This window comes from Zeus faber (genome assembly GCF_960531495.2).
Source record: "Zeus faber genome assembly, chromosome: 7".
Taxonomy (NCBI): domain Eukaryota; kingdom Metazoa; phylum Chordata; class Actinopteri; order Zeiformes; family Zeidae; genus Zeus; species Zeus faber.
In genome coordinates, this window is record NC_137203.1 from 13,085,955 (window position 1) to 13,110,974 (window position 25,020).

A 25,020-nucleotide genomic window follows, 5' to 3' on the forward strand; every position below is an offset into this window, starting at 1 on the left:
AACGACGGGCTCGTGTGCGGGAGTGGCTGTCGCCTCCCGAGTCATTCAGGAGGTTCGCTCGCTCCGAACGGGTCGTGCGCGAATCGTGCGCCAGTCGTGGCGTCAGTCGCTTGGACACGTGACGACGTACGTAACGCAGGAACCAACATGGCGGCGGGCGTCGCCGGGGCTGAGACAATAACTCAACATTATTAAAAGTATTCATGAAATACGGAAAAGCGCGCGTTCGTGTTGACGGTATCACAATGATAATACCATTTAATAATTATTCAATGCCCGATATCTATTAAATATGATTTATTGGAACATTGTGTTAAGCATTTTAGGATGTAAGCTAGCGTTAGCCTGCATATATAAATAATATAGCTAATATTTTCTGGGTTCACCATGCTGGGCTTCCTTCAAGCGAGGCAGGCGGGACTGGATGACCCACTGCGACTCAGGCGAGCGGAATCAACCCGAAGGTGAGAAGAGAGGCGGTGCTTGGTGATGCTGAAGTCGGTCTGGGCCAAATGACATATCGCAATGTTTTACAATTCACAATGTATTAAAAGGTGCCTCTAGACAGCCATCCCCCGTTGCTGCACACATACTGGTTCCAACGCTGACATCTCTCCCTCACCCGCAGTATGGAAGAGGCAATAACGCACCCTTTGTTTTCCTCCGCCCGACTTGTGGTTCCTGACATTTGAGGGCGGATACCACTCCGTTTACCTTCTATTTACCGACTTTTGCATCTATTGTTCACGTTGTTAGTGGTTTACCCAGTGTCTTAGGGTCATTTGAGTACACAGATGTATGTAGACTATTACATGACTTACATCACATTTAAATAACAATCCTAATAGCCCTCCAAGAAAATCTGAATATATTCACAATTAAAATGTAAACGTTAAAGTATAAATTAAACCTCAATCTACATCTCTCAGCATGAGAATGTGAACAATATAGCAATGAAGTAGAATAGTGATTTATCACCCACATATAAGCTCCAGACATTTAAAAATACCAATTTGGGTATTTGAAATCCTCTTATTCTTTCTCTAAGATGTCTTTAGATCTTAAGTGCATATTGAATGTTTCCCACAACTTAATTCTTCCTTCAATCCACAGGGTGCTCAGTCTGGAGTTAAATCATGACAGAGACGTTGACAGAATCCATGGCAACGGTGTTAACTCCCTTGACATTGAGGTGATAGAGGGTAGATAGTAAGTGTACAGTATTACATAATTTTTTACATATATAACTTGCTTACTTGTGTATCTGGTTGATCCTGCCAGTAGAATATGCTTGTCTTAATGAGTAAGCCACGGAAGTGTAAGTCCACACAGCTGGAACGGTGAAACTGTGAATGGCTCATGAAATCAGTTATGGTTCACGACACTTTATTGGCCTGCACCAATAAAGTTATGAAGCACACTTCATAATTATGACACAATTCATGCTAATATTAGCAAATATTGTGAACACATTGTAGGTGGTTGCTTTGCAAGTGTTGGGAACACTTCGGGAAAACAAAAAATACATTTTCAAATGGGCAAGTATGGTCGTTGTGTGAGAGAAATTGCAGCCACTGCTGTGACGCCAAAGTGAAAACACCCCCTTCTGTTGTTCAGTATGCTGTCCGGAGGAGCAGATGGAGTGATCGTCCTGTATGACCTCGAGAATTACAGTGGGAAACCTGAGTACACCTGTAAGGCTATTGGCACAGTCGATAGGTCAGTTTTGCTTGTTCTCAAATTGATTGTGGGGTTGTCCACTAGAGGGTAGCATTGCTTTTTGTAATCATGCAGCAATAATAACTAGACACATAAACATAAGCGACAATTATGCTAGGTTGTGGCAATATCCAGAATTTTCCTCTGGAGATTGGTACATAAGTGTTATGTTATCTCATCTTATGCATTAGAAAAAATATTTTTGTTTTTAACATGAACCATTTAAAAATGTGATATAGGAAGGTGCTATGGGGTTTTGTTATTTATGTGATAACTGAAAATTTGTACAATTTGTTATGGTGTTCATGTGTGTTTTTAGATCCAGTCGGCATGCCCACAAGTTCAGTGTGGAGACAGTCCAGTGGTATCCTTTTGACAATGGAATGTTTGTCTCCAGTTCCTTTGACAAGACAATGAGGGTGTGGGATAGTGAAACACTGAAGGTAAGGATTTTAGCAGATTTGTGATTAAAACAGTATTTGAAATGTACTGTATAGCAGAAATTGTTTATTATTTTTGTAAATTTATACATATATACACATACATACAATTAATAGAACATCACAGAATTTCGCACATTTAATAACGTGGAAATTTCATTATAAACATTTTGGCAAACTCCATCAAAATTTACTTGGAACAGCAGGGAAAACAGATTAGATAGAAGCAAAACAATCCCTTCAGGGGTTATAGTCCATAAATGTTTGGCTTTCATATGATATGAAGTTAAAGATGATATAATTAGATTTATCTGGCGTGTAGTCCTGCAAAGTAATGAAGTTTGTGCAGAAAATACAGGTTGTTTGCCAAAATTGCTGTCGATTGATTTCAATGAACGATGGTCGGTCAACCAATACCAGTGGTAGAAAGTAACAGAGTACAAGAACTAGAGTACTGCACTTAAGTATATTCTTCAAGTATCTGTACTTACTTAAGTATATTCACTCTCAAATAGTTTTAACTGTTACTCGACTATATTTCAAAGCAAATATCTCGACATTTTTCTCTACCACATTTATAACAAATGTTAAAAACAGATTTCTGTCTCATCTTCATTTAGTTTTAGGACATTTACTCATTCAATCATTTATAGCAAGTAGACAGGAGGAGAGAGCATTTTTCCACATCTGCAGGATTTGGCTCCACATAAATATACAGTTGTGTATCATAGTTATGAAATTGACATTATGTTCTCTGAAAATATCACCTAATGGAAGCATATAATGTGAGAAAAGTAAGGGCCCAAGGGGGCAGCACCCTTTTGCAACACTAGAAGTTTTATCATGTTATTCTGTTACATGATCTCCAAGACAGATGTAAAATGTTCTCCCTGTAACGTAAGTTCTGCACCCATACAGGACACATTCAGACAGCCCACTGAATGATTGACTCTGAGCCCTGACTGAAATTTCTCCATCATGTTGTTTTCATTTCCAAAGTTGTAAACTTGATTACAGACTACCTTTTGAAGTACCTTACTTAAAAAAGGAAGTTTAGATATGGGCCTGTAGTTACCTAGCACCCCACAGTCCAAGTGTGGTTTTTTCAACAGTGGTTTCACAACAGTGAATTTTAAAAGCATCAGGAAAAAACCCAGTCACAAATGATGTATGATAATGATTTAATAATGATAATGATTTTCAGAGCAGAGCTTGAGACACTATCGAAAACCTTTTCAAAAATATATATAGTAGTGACAGGACCAAGAGAGCACATGAACGATTAACTGTACTCTATTATAATCTTACAGAACTCTGCAGCAGAAGGTTCTCATGGACGCTTTCTTTTTATAGGCTTGACTATTGAAGTTTCCAGCAGTTGGGAGTAATACTCACTCTGTAAGTTGTAATTTTGCTTTTAAAGAATGTAGCAAATCCCTCATATTTTGTGACAGATGCTTTGCTTAAAAATGTCAGGAACAGGGTCAGGATTGGGCAGTTGGTTGAAATGGTGGAAATCATTATTCTAGTATTATTGTTATACAGTATATAAATAAGGATTCTTTATAAATGCCACGATGGACCTCAAATCCAGATTTTTCCATTTCCTTTCAGCTTCTCTACATGATCTCTTGAGCTTCCTGACAAAGCTATTTTTCCATTGTGATGATTTACCACTTTAACTCATTTTGACCTTGAGTGGGGCCACTGTGTTCAGTGTATTAATCAGATTGTCATTGAAAGTATCAACCATTTGCAGCAGTTTAGATGACAAGAGTTCCTTTATAAGCTCAAAAACTTGAGTTCTGCGGTTGCTTCCAGGAACTGTTTTTGAGTTATATATTCTTTCCTGGTTACAAAGAAATGAGCATCAAATAATATACAGTAGTTGTCAGAAACATTGATAATAGACACAGTAATGTTGCCAATGTTTAACCCTCTCATCACAACCAGGTCAAGTGTGTTACCATGTTCATGTGTGGATATGTTGCGTTAGTTCTAAACTGTCCAGTAGGTTGATGGATTCCATGTCCTTAGGATCAGCCCCGTTGTTTATGTGGGTGTTTAGATCCCCATTCAATATTAATCTATCATATCTGGTGATGATAAGTAATGCCTATTCAGAGAATTCTGGGAGCAAACATGATGGTTGCCTCTGTGGCTGATAGAGCGTTGGAGTTTCAGCCTTAAGGACAAAGGCCAGATATTCAAAAGAAGAGAGCTCTCCTAGGTTGTGGTACAGTTGAACTGATATAAGTGGGCGGCTATTCCACCCCCTCGCCTGCCCTGCCTCACTGACTGATAGAAGATATAATTTGGACGACATGCTTCAATAAGTGTTGCGTGGCTAATTTAATCTAAACAAGTTTCTGTTCAAAGCATAAAATCATGTTTGTAGTCAACAATAAGACCATTCATTAAAACGATTTGTGTGTGTCAGTGACCTAACATTTACTAAAGCTAACTTTGAAGTCTTAATACCATGGCCTGAAACGTATTTTGAGGAATGAGAATACATATTAATCCGACAATTTAGTTGAGTCAAATTCGATAAGTTAGTAGAGTGAGTAAAGTAGGCTTGGGGGTCAGTGATCAATCCCGTTCCAGAAGTGCAGGTTTTATTATTTCCAAGTAAAGTATTTACACAAAAACATTCAGTTTGTACTAAATTCAGTCCCATAGCAACAGAAAGCGACGGGGAGACGTGTGTCCCGACAGTGGGGACGCACAGGTTTTTTGGAACAGTACGGAGTAAGGACTTGGACAGTCCCCTAACTCAGTTGTGTTTAAAAATGTTGTTTCATTCATGTAGGAAACAAACGAAAATAAATAGATGTAAAATAAAAAGACAGGCAGGGTGCGCACCTCTGTCTGGAGGAAAAACAAAAAAAAATCTGTTCTAATTCTCTGAGTCAGATTTATGTTTTTAATTTTCCATACAAGTGAAATAAAATAAATATAAATCTTTCTCTATGAGATTATATTATATATTGCTATATTATAATTACAAGATTTGTATATTGAGCGGCAGGTACGTGGGAGGGGGGGCGGGGGTGTCCAAGCACCTGCCCCATGGACCCCACGGTGCCCTTTTTGTCAGGTGCGATTTTTTAAATGTTTAATTTTTTTAAATTTTTTAATTAATGGCTGTCGAGGTAGCGGACTGTCTGGGCAAGATATATTCATGAGGAACTCCGAGGGGGGCAGGATGTAGCAGAGTGTAGCGTTGAGCTGGGCAGATGGGTGATGCAGGGAATAGTGGAACCCCGATCTCTTTGGACAAAGGCAACCAGGGTAACTCCAGTTAAGTGCAGAGCAAGTTGAGGGAAAAGGCAGGAATAAAGCAGGGATGGATAAGCTGGAGGACTGGAGAGAATGGGGCTGATAGTTGTCATCCAAAGGAAGGGTCCCTGAGAGTGTCCCCGGTCTGTCTGTTGTGGATAGACTGTAGACAAGTCCGATTTGGTGGTCCTGGGCTGCTGATACTGGGACGGACAAGACAGCAGTGCATTAGGTCAGGGGGCAGATGAGTGATGAAGCGAATAGTAGGACTTCCCCATGAGTAGTTTCGCACCAGATCTATTTTGACAAAGGCTGTCACGTCTGAAAATGTTTTTTGCACCCCCTGAACAAATTAAAGTTTAAAGGCCATTTGAAATGCAGGTTGTCGAAAGCCATGAGTTTAGAGCCAGGGGTCTGCTGAACCTCTCTCTTTATCTGTCCACTGATGGTAGGGGACCACTGATAAATGACTGAATCTTCATTTGGGCAATTCAACAAAGTCTTGCTTACAGTTCTGACTGCTTTCTTCAGATGTCATTAGTCCCCACATGAACAATGATTTTATCGATCCCTGTGTGATCAGACAATATCTGGTTTTTTTTTATCATTGCTGTCATTGACCATTTTGCTTGGGAAACAACATATTTGTAGCATCTTACCACTAACGTCTCTAATATCAGAGTCTCCCACGATAAGAGCGAACGGCTCGCTCGATCGATCCCATTGGGGTCTCCGGTTTAGGCCTTTGTATGATGTCCTGGCCTCGTTCTCACTTGTGCATCTGGACATCGGGGGGTGGTAGGGGTTGCTGAGAGTGTCCCTGTTATGCAGCTTTTAAAAAAAAAAATTATATAAGGAATAAGGAAATTTAGTAAAATAAAATACATCTAAAATAAAAACACATTTATTTTCTTTATTTAGAGGAATGGGACACGCAATTGCTCCCTCTCCTATGAGGACACGCAGAATACCCATAATGTATGTGCATTTTTGCATTAAACGTACTTTAATGCATGATCAGAATGGCAGATGAATAGATGAATTTTTTTTTATTATTCTTATTTTTGTTGAAAAAATTTGTTCGATTTTTCTTTATCTTACCCCATTTGTCCTTCATTACTTTTCATGTGCTTTTGACACGTTAATAAATATTTGACCAGACGTTATCTGTAGTGAAAATGTTTACGACCCGCCTCTTTTATCTGATTGGCTAAGCGACCATAATGTGACATTGACGAGCGCCGCTGCTTTTTGGCTTCCATCCAGGTGGTACAGAGCAAGCACAGTAGTGTCTTCCTGTTAATTGTAGTGTGTCCATGAACTGCTATAAAGCAGACATGTCAAACAAATAGTTCAGGGAGGGGCAGCTTTTATAAGCAGCACAGTACAGTGGAGCAGTCTAGTGATGGAGTGAAGTAAACAAAGTGATAAAATAAGTGATCAAAAATCACCTGAATTCACAACAATCCTCCTTTCACACGTAATGATAACTCTCAAAATGTAATTTATGTTTTCTCCTGAAATTTCTAGTACATTGATATAAAACAGATATAATTTTATAATTTTATAATTTTATTATTTTATTTAAACAAACCATATTAGTGGGTTGGATGAGAAATAGAAGAATCTGTACCAATAAAACCAGGAATATGTGTGTTGTGTGACGATACTTAGATAGATTAACATTATGAATGTTAACCATCACATTGATATCAACCCTATAGAATTACATTATAAATATTTGTCATATAGCTTTATGTATCATATAACTTTGTACAGGGTTTTGTCACTATTATACCATGTGATAAATCATCCAGGGCGGGCGATCTGAAAAACTCAAGGATGCAATCACACAGTATTTGGCAAAGATATGCTGCTTTTTTATTTGTTAATTAAATATATTATTCATTAAATGTATGACAAATGTTTGCAAATGTATGCAAATGGAATATTTTTTCTTTAACTTGGGTCTCGTGGGACAACAGACTCTTCATCAACCTCACTGCGTTTTAGCATTTTAGTCACTTCACAATGGAAAGTCTGCATGAAATAAAGCTCTGGTCTTTCAGCGTACCTTGTAATGACGCAACAATACTACAGACTCAATAAATATTAACTGTATATTGTAGCCAAACCTGGAAAGAGAGTTTCATGAAAGTAAGGAAATCCCACTTGCACCAAAAGCCGTAATTCTTCTGGCAGTGTTCTGTACTGATGTCGTGTGGAAACGGGAGAAGGTCTCGACATTCAGTAAAAGTCATTCCGTAAATTTCCTACTCTCCAAGTAGTATAATTTCCAGCAAATTGCCGATGTGGCTGTCAGTGGAAGTGTGTGGGAATGGAAGCCAAATCTTTGGCGTAAAGTAGGGGTGGAGCCGAATCCAAATAGAGCACAAATAGTGGGTTTTTACGAATATTTATTTTGTACCAATATTTAAAAAATTATTTGGGGAAAAATGGTGAGTCCGAACTGTGGCGCTCTGCTGACAGATCTCTCTCTCTCTCTCTCGAATTTGCATTGTAACCTCCTCTTGTGCTTTGGCCCTTCACCGCCAAGTGTCCACCGTCCTTCTCTATTTGCTTTTATGGCGGCGTCCTGCATAGTGAAATATCAGATACCATATAGTGTTAGAGCATACAGAGTAGGAATGCAAAGTCCTCTTGAAACGCTTCCTTCTCTACCAGACATTGCTTTATTTTATATCAGAATAATAGTGTTGGTGGGGTTGATTGTTTCATCAGGCCAATAGTTGCTTCCGCCACGGTGAAAGACAGTATACTGCTGCAATGTGGCTATTACAATCGAAATCCATTATAGATAGAGTGGAGTTCATCATTATATAAAGGGGAGCAGTCTTACTTTCACTTATGCTTTTTTTTCCCCCCATTATTTTCAGGGTTTTAACACTTGGGTGCATTTGACACAAACACACACTAGTTAGTTGTGACTAGCATCTAGTATAGGTCCGGTGAGTCTGCCCAAAACAAGGTCGTTGTAAAGTTTGACATTACTCATGGTTTCTGTATCCTTCCCTGTCTTCATGCAACCAGCCTGCGGAGATGTTTATGTTTGAGGAAACTGTCTACTGCCACCACATGTCCCCCATCGCCAGGAAACACAGCCTCGTTGCAGGTATGCCCGTCCGCATGTTGTCATGGAAGTTCAGACTTACTTTGTGTGAGGTCCTAAACTCTGCACTCTACAAATAATCTCAGGTCTCCGAATTTAATAATCCAAACGATTATTTATTGAGATATCTCAAGAGTGTTTCACAGCTACAACAAGGGAGCCTACGGGAAGTCTAAACATTATAGGAAAAGAGTTGGTTTATATAGAAGGGGCTCCTCCTTTGGGGAAGTACCGGTGTGTGCGACATGTATGTCTTGTTTATGTCAAAGTCACACACACCGACAATCAGGGCAGACAGTAGCCAGTAGCCTCTTACGACCGTCACAGGATAACTCATAGTTATCCTGTGAGACTCTGAAACTCATAGTTTCAACACACAAGGAGCACTGAGGAAAAAGGACATCATGCTAATGTATACAAGGTTCAGCTCAGAGAGGGCCGCTCAGGCTCCGAGAATAAGACATGTGATAAGGACATGGAAGTACGAACGTAGAATCAATATCCAATATGATCCAAAGGAAGCCTTCATTTTTAAATTTCTATTACATTGTCCACGATTGTGCATCCTACAAATCAAATGGAATAATCAAGAAAAAAATCCCCTTTTAAAATTCCAAACGCATCAAAGTTCTCACTAGCTTCCCAATCTGTCAGCAGGACATCAGCACATACTTTTTTAAATTTTTTATTATTATTAATTAATTTATTTTTTGCCGGCAACATTTTCATATACTAGGAATTCCTTCTGGTGATGTTTGGTGTACTTCAGTACAGACCACCAGCATTCAAAAATAAAGCTTAACACTCCGGGCAAAAAAAGAGAATAAAAATAATAATAAAATGAAATTGGATAAGAATAAAAAATATATAATCATAGTAATAATAAATATAAAATAATAAATAAATAAATATAATGATAACAATAAATAATAATTGAATTTTCCAACATATACAAATCACCAAAAATACACAACAGAAATCATCAGATTTTTAAGGGATACAAATAAACAAATACAAAACTATGGGTATAGGTTAAAAATAACAATAAATTATATTATGATTATATAATTATATAATCAATTATAATATGAATTATTACTATGTGCTAACTATCTTATTACTGTATGTACAGTATGACATTATGTCTATCCAGTGTGCCTACGTGCTTCACCAGAGCACTCTACAACTACCGCCATGTTCTAACTTCAGTTCTAACCCCAAGTTACAAAGTGACAGGTCTCAAGAGGGGACAGCAAGGACGGATCATTTACACACTGGTTAAATGGAGGGCAGAGGCAAAATATTCCTATGCTGTGAGAAACTTGCCACTTTGTCACCGTGGGGCTAAACGGGTCCAACAGGTTACCCATACCTCCTCAATACTCACACATAAATTACCTGTCTAGGCGGCCTACACAAAGCCCTCTGTTCAACACTTCTGCACCTCAGAGGTTGTTTTGGCCTGTCTTATCGTCTGTTTAGATTCTCAATCCATTCATCCTCCTCGGCAGAATCCCAGGTGCAAGCCTTACATAACTTCCCGTATACTCCCCATTGCCGTTTGGCGAAACCTTATTCCTGCAAAGTGACAATTGCATCATATTGTCTGTGGTTTAGCTCACAACCTGTCTTTTTTTACAATCTACACAAGACCTCAGTGAATCAGTTGACTATTACCATTTTGATTGCACGCCGCATAATTAGGAATGCCAGTTGTATTGGCTCATGTCTATCAGACGTATCGGTGTGTATCATCTTTTCACCACACCTCCAAGAGAACCCGGGACACCAGTTTGTCTCCCTTTTGGAACCTCTCCCACACGCACATTTGGGCAGATGGAGTTCATAGTTTCATCAAGCCCTAACATTTAGTTTGGGGAAAATTACTTGTTTTTATCATCTTAAGCAATGCAGTAGCAAATGCACCAGCACAGACAAGGTTTTGCGTTGTTTTTTTTTGTCTTTTTTTTAAGGTTTTAAATGGGCAAATTATGGCAGCATTAAAAAGTCCTTGTGACACTCAACCTGTTTCAAGGGATGAGAAGGATGAGAAGAACGATATGCAGATAATTGTTGTTTTTGTTTTTTTACCCTTTTTTTTCTTTTTTTGGGCGGAACAAAATTTGTCATAGACTAATACATTAACCAGAGCTTAAGGCAACGTCATCCTGCTTTTTTTTTTTTGATATTGGAGCATTTTTACAAGTACGAGTCCAAGTGTATGAGCGCACATGGGCATCTGTGCATTCCTGCCTGTAAACTCTTCTTGTTTCTTGGGTTTGCAGTTGGCACCAAAGACCCTAAAGTACAGTTGTGTGACCTCAAATCTGGCTCGCGAATTCAAGTTCTGCAGGGTCAGTGGACTATACGACACAATCAAACACACACTTATGTCCATTTGTTGAATCTAAATCTCTCCACCAGCAACAAGATTGACTAATATAAATCCACTGTACAGGTCACAGGGGGGAGATCCTGTCTGTACAATGGTCACCCAGATATGAGCACATCTTGGCCAGTGCCAGGTAAACACTCATAAATTAACTCCTTTTGCTTTGTTTAATGGTTTCTCAAATTTGTCATATGGCTTCAACATTCCAATTTAGTACTTGTTAGCCTCATTTGAAATCTGACTCATAAACAAAAGCAACACGCTAGTATTTGACTGGCACAGTTGCAATGTAGGGGCCCATTCCTGGGAAATTATATGAAAGAAAGAGAACCCACCTGTTTAATGGCACGTATGTGTACGGCTGTCCCTTTTGAACGTCGATTTTGAAAATAACTAAGCAGTGACTTAAAGAGGAGCAAGGCATTTTCTATTAATGAAATTACCGCCTGTGACCTGGTATAAAAACAAATGTCATTAACTAAAGCATGCCCTTTAGGTAGGTTAAAGCTTTTCTGTATTGGGTCACGCTTGTATATTCTTTCTTGTCCATTTTTCTCTTTTTTTTTTTAAATGTATTTTATTATAGTTTAATGACATTTTCTGTGCATAAATGAACAAAGAGGGACAATCCAACCTCTGCTTACCCCCTGCTTCAACTTTCCCAGTGCAGATAGCAGAGTGAGAGTGTGGGATGTGCGGCGGGCCGCTGGTAGTCTGTTCACTCTGGACCAGCATAATGGAGACAAATCCAAAGCCTCCTCTGAGGCAGGTACTGTCACTTTTCCTCTTTCCTGCTCCTCTTCCATAGTTAGTCCATCATTATTTCTGGACACAGACACAGAGGCATTACAACACACTAATGGTTGACGGACATAGTTCCCTCGATGTCTAGCTGGCAGGCTATTGGGCCTAACTTGGATATCTGATGCAACACTCCTCTTATGCATATCACTTTTCATTACACGGTAGATATTATCTCAAAATAATGGCAAATATATGATGGTGAGTGAGAAACTCAATAACTGTAAGAAGGAAGCTGAGATGGATTCTAGAATTTTTCCCTCTTTATCAGAGACAACAACATTCTGTATTTGCAAAGCAAAGGCGAACTGAGGACAAACCAAACAAAGATTCAGCCCTCAGTTAAACCAGTTTATTAAGTATTATGTATCAAGAGTATGTGAACATAAAAAAAAACAATTCCTATCTACTGAGGGAGAGAGAGCAGCAGGAGCAGTTGAGGACACAACGCTTAAGTCTGATAAATAAATAAAAATTAAATAATAATAAAAAGTAAAGTAAAAAATTGTATTTGCCAAATATATACAAATCGTCAAAAAAAAACAGAACAAGAATAGTCAAATATATAAAATATGCAGAATATACAGTGCCATCCTATGCACAGGGTAGGTTATTGTTATGAGTTGTTACAGTTTTTACAGTAAACATATACAATAAAAAAGATACAAATGAAATTTGTCCGAAACGTATTTATGTTTTGGCAATTATGTTAATGTACATAAAACTTGATAGTAAATCAGGTTTGATGCTGAGAATTGAATATTTGGCAGACAGTAGAGAATTAGCAATTCAAGATTTAAGATTCAAGAGGTTTATTTTTCACATACATATACATACTCTCATACATATATGCAGTTAAATGTCTATGCAACGCACCCGGAGATTATGTAATAGTTACTAAACCGAACATAATAGCTAAACCTAATTCCTACCTAGCTAACTAACTGAAACTTACTGATTCCTGAAATGAAATGCAGTTTGTGAATAGAATAATATAAATAAAATAAAAATAAAAATACAATTAGACTCAAAAAGATAATACAAAGTGGGGGTACAAAATAGAAGAGGGTTATGTATACGGTATGGGCTATTTGTATATATAAATATGTGCAGTAAAATGCATGTGAATAAAGTGAGTCCCCCAATCAGAGAACTATGACTTTGTGTGTTAACTGCAGTGATGGGGTCTGATATTAATGCACAACACGTCTCCTAACTAGTCAACACAGCCCATAATGGTAGAGTGAACGGCCTGTGCTTCACCGGGGACGGCCTCCACCTCCTCACCACGGGGACTGATGACCGAATGCGTCTGTGGAACAGTGGAAATGGGGAAAACACTCTGGTAAGTCAAGTTTAATCATACAGCCTTTAATCACAGCACAGCCTCAAGGAGCTTCACACCTGTCACGCGAAAATGAACGGCGTCCCCTCGTCCAAACCCCAGCCGGGAAAGCGGAAAAAAAACTCCCAGAAAAGCCTACAGTCTGTCTTTGTGACCCTGGAGGTGATATTAACACCCGCGTGAACGTGTCGTGACTGCAGGCTGTGCAAATCATCATCTCAGCTATCTTTGCACTTTGGTGTGAGATTTGAGACGGATTGATAGCGTACTTGAATCATACCTGATTTCACGTAGATGCAACCAGGCCGGGGCCTTCGACAAACTCACAAACACGGATGACATCTCTGGTGGGTGGAGGGTTCTGGAGAGTTCAGCTTTTTAATTGACTGATGATGTCAGATATTAAAAATATTTTCTTTGGAAACAAACCTTATTTATGAATGTGTACTATAGTTGCACCTGGGGTAATCCTAATACATCCACATCCAAATATACATTTCTAACTTAAACTTTGGGACAAAGGACTATTCTCTTGTCTTTGGCACGTCTGTTGGCGCTTTTCCACCGCGTGGAACTGGCTCATCTTGGAACTGACTCGACTTGGTTTGGTACCAGGTACTGCATATTGTAGCCATAGCGACGCCGGACGGAACTGCCGTCGCGTCATTATCAACGCGACACAGACGGGAACAGCGGGGGCTGTCCACATTTAGCGTTCTTGATTCTCGGTGTTTGGCCGGAGAACCTTTTCTTGTTTTCTTGTCTTCCATTTTTTATTTTTTTTTGGAGACACTGAGGAGACGTTCTCGGTCGGTCTCTTATCTGCGTCGCACAATGATGATGCAGTGACTCGGACGCACTGACAATTCTTTATGACCCATCAGTAGTCTGCAGTTTTTTGTTTTTTTTTCACGTGACCTTTTGGTATCCCCCACCCCCAGCTCGCTTGGAACCTCGATCCAGGCAGCACCAATATAAGTACCAGGTACTATCCGCAACTTTTGCCCGATGGAAAACCAAAACCAACTCGAGCCGGTTCCATGCGGTGGAAAAGCGCTGCATGAGAAATGTTTTTTTTTTTTTTTTTTGTTTTTTTTTCTCTAATGTTTTCCTGACCATTCCTCTTCCCTCCAGGTGAATTATGGGAAGGTGTGCAACGAGAGCCGTAAGGGGCTGAAGTTCACGGTGTCTCGCGGCTGCAGCCCCGAGTTTGTGTTTGTGCCGTGTGGCAGATCGGTCGGGGTGTACGCCCTCCACACCGGGGAACACGTGACCACGCTCAGGGGGCACTTCAACAACGCCGACTGCTGCGAGTTCCACGCAGACTACCAGGTGGGAGGGAGGCGACGCCCGTGTGTCTGCCGGAATGTTTTTTTGTTTTTTGTTTTTTGTTCCTTTTAATCACCGTTTGCGACAATCCATATTATGTTTATTTTTATGTTGCACATGGCAGAGTATTCAGTTTGATATACATCGCCCTGGTGGAGTACATGAATGTGATGTTCTCAGCGTCTATCTCCATGTGAGGTTTTCTTGTCGAAACGTCTGTATAGAGCAGTGGTTCTCAACCGGCCTCGCCTCAGGATCAACATTTGTCCATAGTCATTAACTCCTCACCCCAAAAAACATCATATTAAATTGGACTTATGTCACAAAATAAATTGTACAGTGACCCACAGCGGTCGTGCACTGTTACAAAGCGTGCACGTCCAGAAAGCTGATGAGCAGCAAGTGACGAGCTGATGCAATTTGTTTCGTTATAATTGGATCTGGCTCACAACAGCTGTATAATGCTGTGTGACCTGTGAGACACGGGTGATTTGAGGGCATTGCAGCCACATGCCACTGTTGGAAACTGCATTCCTAAATAAAAGCACTGCGTCGGAAATTCAATAGACGCGGCCCAGTTTTGCATCTGGACCTACCAGTTGAAAATCACCGTTATAGGGAATATTATAGTGAAAGTTTGGGCTTTTTTGGATTCGATCGGCCCACCGAGCTCCATCAGGATTGAGAGGGAGCATGAATAATACAGTGATGTATTGTGAACCACTCTGTGTTCCCTGAGCAGGAGCTTTACACCGGGGGCAAAGACTGTAACATCCTGGCCTGGGTCCCCGTCCCCCGGGCCCCAGCCAGCGAGGTGGAGCCCAGAGGCTCCAATAAGGTAGGAGCCGCTCGGAGGGGGGGGGGGGGGGGGTACAGCTCTGAACTGGTAACAGCAGCGCGGGGGACGAAATGATACGTTCGATCCCATTCGATTCATATCGGCCGTTTTCGTTGGAACACACGAGTCAATTCAGTGCGGCGATTAAAACAACATCCGAGGCGGTTCTTTATGATTTATTTATTTTTTTTTCCGACTGCACAAACAAGTTACACCTCTCGCGGACACTTTGAATTTCAATGTGTCTACCTCACCGGGACGTGAAAACACACAGAACAAGCACGTCCTGTGTGACCGCATATCTAAGACAGGAAGCATTCCACCCAAGGTGATGAAATTCACACACACATACTGGATATTTATTTTTACGGACACAGCTTTGTGAACGGAATATTAATAATCGTCGTATTAAGGCCACATCTTTACTTTTATGCGTTATTGCTTTCAGCTGGCGATCCGGTCTCTCTCCCTTTGACAATCAGCGGTGTTCAGGCTCGTGTTGTACAGCGGAATTTTATTTTATGTACAACTTGTGTTAAAATTACAGGAGGACGGCTCAATTGGATTTGAATACCGGTATTTGACGACATGTGTTTGTGCCTTACAGGCGGCGGCTGACGGTCAGTCTTCGGTGAACCCCGCCTTTGCAGATGCGTGGAGCAGCGACGAAGACTAAGGCTGCTTCTCACTACATGCAGACCATCCGTGACACAACCAAAAGCCCTGCGGACGGAAGCTGTTCAAGATAAATATTATTTATGAGTACGAGAACATTCCAGGACAGCATAAATACATTTTTTTTTAAAAGACTTGAAAGGAGTCCTGAATAGTCAGGGGAGAGTTTGAAGATTAAAATGAAAGTAACGATCATGGACAAAGGTTAAAGATTATCGGCAGAGATGGCTGGAACTTCATTGAGATTTTTTTATTTTTTTTTAATAAATACACGTATTATGCCTATCTGTATTGCTTTGTTTCATTGAATGCAGACAAAACGTAAGTGTTTAACATTCATAGATATTAAGTTGATATTGTCTATGGAATGCTAAAGTTCCAGGATACTAATAAATGTATGAAAGAATGTACTTGAAATAATCTTCAAAATATCGAGTTTTGTTACCGCCTCAGATGTCACTACAGCTTGGGTGCAATGAGAGAGGGACAGTTACCTCTGACACAAGCCGAGCCCGCTGCGAGGGGGAAACAGCCACGACTAAACGTGCCCTTGTGGTTAAAAGGTGGACTGAATGATGTGTACATGGTGTTTTAGAAGGCATAGTGAGATATCGTCACGCATCCCTTGCCGAGCGGTTTCAGTAAACAAACGCTCCAGTTGCTGTCACGTCCCTTCCCATGTTGTCAGATTACAGTCCAGTTCTTTGGTCTATTTTCCCACCTGCAGTAGATATGTCACAGCGAGACCAAGTAACTTTAGTTTAGAATAAATTAACTGAATTGCTATGGATGTTTTTATTATTCTTATTCATGCTTTTGTATTTTATATATATTATTTAGCAAAAAAATTCTAAGCGGTGCAGCGTGCATGCATTTTTCAGATTGATATTGTAATTAAACTGGAAAATTTTTCAGAAATATTTCTGCATCTGCAGAAATGTGCCTACAGGTGTTTTGAGAACTGGATCATTGTTGTTACAATGAAGTTCAACTTTTTTGAGGAAGAAAGACCCCGCCTGTTTCACGAGACTGCCTACGGGCGTGCACAATGCACTCAGTGTCCCAGTCGCTCCCAGCCCCTGATTTGTTTTGTTTTCTAGCTGCTGGTGGCGGCCCTTGTTGAAACCCGCAGCAAGGAGTGATACTGAAACCACCCCAAGCCCCCCCTTTGTAACATAACCTATTGACCTTGTTTCCATGGTCATACCTGTTTACCTTAGTTACACATGGATTCATAATAGGTCAAGCCATCAATACTAGTTTCAATGCACCCTTTTCTACTGCCGTTCCAAGTGCCATGTTTATAGAACTACATGTACACACAAATACCGGACCAGAAAGATGTGAGGTTGTTTCAGATCAGTGCTTGTCAACATGGGATGAGGGGAACCCCAGGGTTCCTGCTAGAGGTTGTCAGAGGCTCCCAAAGAAAATGATGAATGGTTAAACTTCACCCTTATTTCATTTACCGGTTGGTGGCACCATTAGAGCTGACAAAATAATATTTTGAAGTCAAGATATTCTCCCTGTGGAGATCACCCCGAGAAAATATTGTATCAAATGGGATCTGTGGCCCAATGCGTGTGAAATTAATGACGCTTTAAGGATTTTTTAGTATTTTTTTTAGAGCCGTATGTATATGTATGTGACAAATAAAATTCTTGAACTTGAACTTGATAAGACAAAAACAAAGATAGAAAAAAAACAGCTCGTGAAACATACATTGTTATGATTGTTATTGCTATTTTAGTTTGTTATATCTATTATTATTATTATTATTGTTGTTGTTATTGTAATAATAATAATAATAATACATGTGTTTGCGTGCGTGCATACGCGTGCACACACACATTTTGATTTTTTTTTATATTATTATTTATATTATTTATATTATATTATATTATTTATATTATTATATTATTATTATTATTATTATTATTAATAATAATAATAATAAAAAATAATTATTATTATTCAAATAATAATAATAATAATAATAATAATAATAATAATAATAAAAGTGTGCGTGTGTGTGTGGGCAGGTGTGCGCGCATACCTTAGCATCTACGTCATTGGTCCACAAATGGACCAATGAGAATGCAGGAACCTGCCCGTGGGGCCCTGGCTCCGCCCCCCTGCACCTCCTATAAGGAGCGCGGCTCCGGACGCGCTAATGAGCCGAGCTGCTACACCTGTGGCGTTGGACGTGCGTTCAGTTGCCGGGCTGGATTTAAAACAAACAAACAAACAAGCAAACAAACAAGCAAACAATCCAAAAAAAAAAACGGTAGAAGACAATAAAGTACAGTAGGAAGAAGGAGAAGACACATTTACTGGCTGCGACGGCTTCCACCAACTGGCAACGCTCGGGGTTTGTAGTTACATGTGTTGTATTAGCTTTTAGGGCAACGCTTTTGGAGGCGCTCGTCAAAATGGCGTAACTGTGTATTTGTTCTACATGTCACAGTGTTGGTAAAGTCGTTTTTTTTTTTTTTAATCAGCAGCACCGGTTTTCATAGCTCCATCTCTCGGGGCCCCGGACAACGTGATATTCAAAAGCTCCCGTTTTGGCCGACGCCGGTTTTTATCCAGTCAGCGTTCAGGGGGGGGGGGCGGTTTCAGGCTCTCCGCGTGGCGGTGTCCTCCAGCGCTTTTAAGTGGTTTTGGGGTCTTTCTCCAAACCACACCCCCCCCCCCCCCCCTCTCTCTCACTTCTATTTTGACGGTTGAAACTCTCACTCCCTTGGACTACACGACGGGGCGGGTGGGAACTGGAGTGGCGGAGCTTGAATCTCCGGATCGCTCATCTCAATGGCAGAGTCCTTCCTGGTTGGCCCACCTGCCTCCACAGGTAACGCGCCTCGGGCAAACCCGCGGCGTAGACGGCTGCTGGTGTGGCTCCCGGTACGCGTTGTTGGGTGGCTGTGCTAAACTCATATGGTGCACGAAAACCGTTTTATGTGCAAGGCGAAACCGCACACGGTCTACGGTTTATTGCTGTTATTCGAGAGACCTCTGCGGTGCCTTTCGGGATGCCACAGGTGAAGCGCCACATGGGTGTGTTTTTTTTGTTCTTGTTTTATTTCTTTTTTTAATTGTCCCACCCTGAAAGGTGAACTTCACCGTTTATTCAAAGTGGGAACGAACGAGCACTCCGCTGCGAGCACGTTGTCGGCGGCCACGTGCTGCGCGTCTCGTTTTCCCGAGCGGCGCTGGGCTTGGCTGGCCCCACCCGGTGACCCACCCAGACTCAAACGCTTGGATTCCTCCCCCCCCCCCCTCCTGTATGAGGGGATGGGCTGATTACACGAGATGTAAATAGTTTCTCTTGCCATCCAGTTATGTGGCAACACTAACAGTTGACTTTAAGACTACACCTACTAGTAAGTAGGGGCCTGTAGGGCCAGCTCAACGGCATGTCATTTTGTGACTCTGTTTTAGTTTTTGGAGTCACAACAGACCGATTTACTGCCTTCCCTCTTCTCGATGGCCCAGTTTCATTTTTGACTAAACCTCCAAATCCTAACCCTTCCCCTTCTAGATACTGGTCACAGGATGGAGTTTGGTGGCATAAAGTCTTCAGCGGCGCTGTTGTACGACGGGTTCATCCAGCATGCAGGTGGGTCTATTTTTTTTATTTTATTTTTTTTCCTGAGCCCGTCAGCCGTCCATTTTAAAAGGGGTTTATGATATTGAATATTTGCTTTGTTGCCATGCGTGCCAAACTTGCAACTGTGCCTCCGACAAACATGTGTTGCAGACGCAAGGACGGGGACCTGGCTGCTCATGTCTTCGCCTCTCCCCCAATCTATCATCATCGCGGCGTACATACTATTTGTCACGTCGCTGGGTCCTCGGCTAATGGAGAACCGAAAAGCCATGGACCTCAAAGGAGTTCTCATAGTCTACAACTTTGGCGTGGTGGCGCTCTCGCTGTACATGTGCTATGAGGTGAGATGAGCTATGTGACGGCAAAGTCCTATACCGGTCTTCTGAGCGGTACAGAATAACATCGTTATGCTAGAATGTGTTGAGTGGTAGTGTTATGAAATACACAAATTCTTACCCTACTACAAATAGATGTTGGGGTTTTTTTTAATTTAGATTCTGTCACACACCGCAACTGTATTGGTTCCTGGATCAGATGTCACCTTTGTCTTTGTTCCCCTTTACCAAGTTTCCTTTAAAAAAAAAAAAACATGCGTACTCTCGATCACGCACTGTTGATTTCCGATTGTCTGGTCGCTGTGAAGTCATGACACATGCTGTAGTCATAACTGGTTGTGTAAAATGCTCTTGCACAACACCGGCCCTTTTGGTAGTGTATGCGAAACCACATCCTCATGAATGCTGCTTGAGACTTTAAACAATTCAGTTGAAGCATGATGTAAATTTTTCTCCCTGAAATCAATAGATCGGAGGATTCCAGTGTCCTTAAGCTTTGACGCAACCCACTTGGGTTTGGAGATCCCGTAATTAAAGTTGTCCTAATCCATTTGTTTGTTAAAATAAAATGCAAAGAGTGAAGATGTAACCTAATTGGGTAAGATTCAAGGAAATGTCACTCCCTTCCAGGAATTAGTTTAATGAGCAGGTGCACACTCTCCTTCAAGGTCAATGCATGTCAGGTACATTCTTTCCTGCTTACTGCAGTTCAGACTTGTTGGGTGTGGAGGTTTGTGTTTTTTTTCCTCTTCTCCCTCCCAGAGGTGGAATTAAACTTGATGGGCAACCTCTCCTGACACGTTTTTAAACTCCAATCTGATTGGTTTAGGATAATGTGCCGATTTAAATTTCTATTTTTTTGCTTTAAAACGGGTTGAAAGGAATTGCTGCTTAAGAATGTTGTCTAGCCGGGTACGTTTGAACTTGTCAATCCAATAAAAAATGCAATAAGGTATAATTGCTGATGAAGGTTGCCTTCAAATCTTAATGATTTGAGTGGATGAGAAATGTGAAAACCTCCCAACTTGACCTCCATGTGTGGTCACCAGTTGTTGCTTGTGCTGATGTCGTGATGCTGTGTGTTTCAGTTTGTGATGTCTGGCTGGGGGACAGGATACTCCTTCCGCTGTGACCCGGTGGACTACTCCGATTCACCACAGGGAGTGAGGGTAAGTCACTTTCAATCTACACTTTTATTTTTATTTGTTTCTGGATCTCACTATTTTATTCCTCCTATTTACCATCACTGGTTGCGGCTAGAAACGCTGTGTAGCTGTGGTTCTTGATTTGGTTTCCTTGCTCAGGATGCTGTCTAAATTACTGATCCTGTTGTGCCCGAAACAAAGTAAAATCCATGCCTTCCTTAAAACCCGTAGTTGTAATATTGTTTTGTTTGTCTGGGAACATCAGCCTCTAGCAGTTTTAACAGCTTACCAACTTTGAACTCCATGTTTGTTCTTTTTTCCCCTCTAGATGGCAGCAACATGTTGGCTTTACTATTTCTCAAAGTTCATTGAAATGTTGGACACAGTAAGTAGTAAACTTGGAACCGCTGGTTGCGTTTGAGTATTTGCATTCTTGAACAAACGGATTTCTTGTGGCGTGGGGAAAAACTCAAATGCATGCAAATGTTTTTCCTTCCTATCAGGTCTTCTTTGTGCTGAGGAAAAAGAACAGCCAGGTTACATTCCTCCATGTCTACCACCACTCTATCATGCCGTTCACCTGGTGGTTTGGTGTCCGCTTTGCTGCAGGTAGGCACATTTATTAAAAATAATAATTTAGAATAATCAACACTTGGTTGGAGAGTTGCTGATTTTCCTGTATCACAGGTGGTCACGGAACATTCCACGCCCTGCTGAACTGTGTCGTCCACGTCATCATGTACACGTACTACGGCCTGACCGCCCTGGGCCCCAGCTATCAGAAGTATCTGTGGTGGAAGAAATACCTCACTACCATTCAGCTGGTACGTTTATGGCCCAACATAAAGATGTTTTTTCAAATGTATGCAAAGAAGTAGTTAAAGAGCAATTACAAAGTCTTCCTTTTCAAAACTCATCTCAAAACTATTTAGCAATCCAAACAGGTTTAACTAACCCCCCGGTCTCGCGCCACAGGTCCAGTTCGTGATGGTGACCTGCCACATCTCCCAGTATTTCTTCACCCCGGACTGCACATACCAGTTTCCCATCTTTGTTTACATAATTGGTCTCTACGGCCTGATTTTCCTGTTCCTGTTCCTCAACTTCTGGTACCATGCCTACACCAAAGGCAAGAGGCTACCAAAGGTGCTGCAGGCTCAGACCTGGGCGCACCACTCCAACGGAGTAATGAACGGCAACGCCAGCCAGCACGAGAAGGACGAGTAACGGCGGGGACCCCGACCCCAAAAGAGTTTTACCTTGACCTAATCTGTGCAAGTAGACCACTGTCAGACCGCCGTCTTTATTTAAACACTTTTGGACTGCATTTCCGTCGGTCTTGAGTCATGACCAAAGTTGTATTTAAGATGTTTGTTTACCACATTTGACACAATTATTATGAATATATTTTAATATAGACTGTTATTCTGCCACACAAGTCCACAAATTTTATCTGCCTTTCGTTGCCCTGCAGTCAAATTGAACCTGTTGATTGACGAGACATCAGCTATTGATCGCGACGTAAGAATGGACGCCGCTGAGTTCTCAACGTTTTTAGCCCTGGCTGGTTGCCATCCATTCTTCATGAATGCTTTTTTTTTTTTTAGTTGTGTATTATGACTACATTTGCTGTTGGTTGATGTTGGCCAAATCTTTCATTTATTTTGCATACGTTCACACCAGTTATCGCTGGAGTCACAGCAGCCGATGGTGGACTCACTGAAACGAGGCTTTTCTGTGTAGTTGCGCTCTCCCCAATGGGCTAGGAGCCGCGTGTCTCCTTATGAAGTGACGCTGTGACTGATTCCACAGCAAAGCTGCACCGCTCTGTTTCTTGTATGACCCAGAGCAGAGACATAACACGGAGAAGTTTACATGTGAGGGTTGACGCAAGCAATCTACTTTTGGAACCGCCCTTTGCCCGTCTCACGTTCATAGTTCGGTTTCACACGTTTTTAAATAAGTTATTTAGTGAGCCCGGCGACCACACAACACTGGACTTTGGCGATGGCACTGGGTCCATTATTTCCAGCGTCAGATCTCTGAATTCGCTCCTGTTTGATTGTGGTTTTTGGACCCTTGAAAGGAGCATTGTCTCTGTTCTTATGGTGAACGAGGCCACAGCGTTTTAACCTTGTCTATATTGGGTTGACAATGTATTGTAGTGGCCACCTCGGCAGCTTTCTGTAGATGTCGCAGATCTCACTTTTTTTTTATTTTACATTGTTTGGATCCACTGCTCAGTTCTGTTTGAGCCTTCCTTCACATAAGTGGTGTAGTTATGAATATCCCTTTTAAGAAAAGAAAGGACATGAATTACATGAGAAATTAGTGTATAGTTAATGTTTTTTTATGTGTATTTATCAAAATAAATGATCTTTGTACTTAAATTGTTGTTTCAAATATTATCATTCCGAATGACTTGTTCATAACCCAAACTGATATTTTAAGGTTAAAACATTTTCAAATCCGCTTTTTTTATACTGTATGTAATTACCTTCTGTTCAAGGTGGTGCTATTGATCAAATGGCTGAATAGAACTAGTGTGCAGAGTCTGTGGACGGCTGGATGAGGCTAAAAATCTACACGCAACACCTTCCTGCTCCTAACCATTTGAAGTGTGCTCCCTAGCCTTGCTGCTTTCAGCCAGCCATTCCTAAACCTCTGTCCGGGAAAGTTGTAGATGAAATATTTTGGCACGCCAGTTCATCGTACTGTTCGGAGGACCTTTTCTCCCCGGAATGTGAGAAGCCACTGAACCCAACGTCCGTGATAGAATTTTCCCACGTTTGAGGTTCACGGTTGCAGTAGTTGAAACAAAGCTGATTTGCAGATTGGTGCCATCATTAACTGCATAGTGAACTACCAGTGAATTAAAGGTTGGATTCTTGAGTGTTTTATAATTTTTTTTTTTTTTTTTTTATATATACTTGGGCAACATCACACCAGATGTCTCCGCTTGTTTGGTTTCTTATCTTGGAGTAGGGGAGGCTTATTCATTACATGTTAGAAAGGCCCACAGTGCTAGAGGGCGAGTGGCACATGATAACACAGGTCTGCTGACGTGAGAGTAGCAAGCCTCTCCTTGACCGGCACTCAACTTTCAACTCTTCAGTTGAAAAATATCTGCGTGTCACATTTATGGAATAAACAGGGTGAACTTTTCAGGCCGTGCACAAAGCAACAGCGCATTATCTAGCCAGTAAATACACAATCGGCTCTATTGTGGTCGAGGTGCGAAAATGAGATCAGGCAGCAGGGCCATGAGATCCTTTGACCCCTGATGACCTCCTGCCCTGGAGCGCCTACCCTGACTTCCACTGGAAAGAGACGGCGCGAGTTAAGTAGGTCATCTTCAGTCAAAGCCTCCAGTATTTTTAAGCCTACGTCACAAATGTGAGGTCGGTAGCCAATGCTTTCTATTGTCCTTGCGCTTATGACCACCGCCGGTAAGAACAGTTATTCTCCAAGTCCAAAAAAAGGAAATTCTAGGATCCCTTCGAAAGGCTGAATTTCTTTCACAATTTGCCATATAGAGGAAGAGATAGTGGTGAATGTTTGTTTTTATTTACAAACCTTATTTTCCTGACCGAAACACGGGTTACTGGTGGGGTATGTAGAGGACGAGGCAAACCGAAGTGATGACGGGAAAATCACACAAATTTTTCAACCAACCCTCTATCCTTCACATTATTTGCAGAAAATGACTTCCTGAATGTTCCTTGTTGCAACAACTTTAGGCAAACAGTGCAGCGGATTTTTTTCCCAGCCATGTGTTAAATGTACGTTCCCAGTAAATTCAGTCTTTCTTCAATAGAACCGATAATGGACGAAGTGCACATTTCTGAGCATTTCAGTGTTTGCCCCAATCATCCCTCGCCCCCACCCGCCCTCCTACTCACCCGGAAATGGTCAGGCCATCTATTTTAATCCGTTTGGCTTTGGATCTCACAGTTAGAGGTGAAGGTCATCTCTGATC

General features: G+C 41.2%; 2 protein-coding genes across 5 annotated transcripts; both read left to right on the forward strand.

The window, feature by feature from the left end:
- Nucleotides 1-152: 152 nt before the first annotated feature.
- ercc8 (excision repair cross-complementation group 8) lies at nucleotides 153-16,231 on the forward strand. 4 transcript variants are annotated; one of them, XM_080003252.1, is made up of 12 exons: nucleotides 153-464; nucleotides 1,114-1,209; nucleotides 1,618-1,719; nucleotides 2,039-2,162; nucleotides 8,493-8,574; nucleotides 10,857-10,925; nucleotides 11,030-11,096; nucleotides 11,629-11,732; nucleotides 12,985-13,109; nucleotides 14,244-14,441; nucleotides 15,181-15,276; nucleotides 15,884-16,231. In XM_080003252.1, exons 1-12 carry the CDS (start codon nucleotides 388-390, stop codon nucleotides 15,950-15,952), a joined length of 1,209 nt encoding a protein of 402 aa, XP_079859378.1. In that variant the 5' UTR covers nucleotides 153-387; the 3' UTR covers nucleotides 15,953-16,231. The 4 variants fall into 4 exon arrangements, with proteins under 4 accessions (XP_079859378.1, XP_079859379.1, XP_079859381.1 ...); XM_080003254.1 differs by having other exon boundaries at nucleotides 423-464; nucleotides 1,114-1,192; XM_080003253.1 differs by lacking the exon at nucleotides 10,857-10,925.
- A 1,972-nt stretch (nucleotides 16,232-18,203) lies between these two features.
- On the forward strand, nucleotides 18,204-23,327 carry elovl7a (ELOVL fatty acid elongase 7a). The gene is made up of 8 exons (XM_080003494.1): nucleotides 18,204-18,322; nucleotides 19,493-19,570; nucleotides 19,712-19,902; nucleotides 20,985-21,065; nucleotides 21,370-21,426; nucleotides 21,545-21,650; nucleotides 21,729-21,865; nucleotides 22,017-23,327. Exons 2-8 carry the CDS (start codon nucleotides 19,507-19,509, stop codon nucleotides 22,266-22,268), a joined length of 888 nt encoding a protein of 295 aa, XP_079859620.1. The 5' UTR covers nucleotides 18,204-18,322; nucleotides 19,493-19,506; the 3' UTR covers nucleotides 22,269-23,327.
- The last annotated feature ends 1,693 nt before the right edge of the window (nucleotides 23,328-25,020 follow it).

Coding starts and splice junctions, on each gene's coding strand:
- ercc8 (XM_080003252.1), top strand. CDS start 388: ATGCTGGGCTTCCTTCAAGCGAGGCAGGCGGGACTGGATGACCCACTG. Junction 8,575..10,856: donor GAAACACAGCCTCGTTGCAG/GTATGCCCGTCC, acceptor TTGGGTTTGCAG/TTGGCACCAAAGACCCTAAA. Junction 15,277..15,883: donor AGCCCAGAGGCTCCAATAAG/GTAGGAGCCGCT, acceptor TGTGCCTTACAG/GCGGCGGCTGACGGTCAGTC.
- elovl7a (XM_080003494.1), top strand. CDS start 19,507: ATGGAGTTTGGTGGCATAAAGTCTTCAGCGGCGCTGTTGTACGACGGG. Junction 21,066..21,369: donor ATTCACCACAGGGAGTGAGG/GTAAGTCACTTT, acceptor TTTCCCCTCTAG/ATGGCAGCAACATGTTGGCT. Junction 21,427..21,544: donor TCATTGAAATGTTGGACACA/GTAAGTAGTAAA, acceptor CCTTCCTATCAG/GTCTTCTTTGTGCTGAGGAA.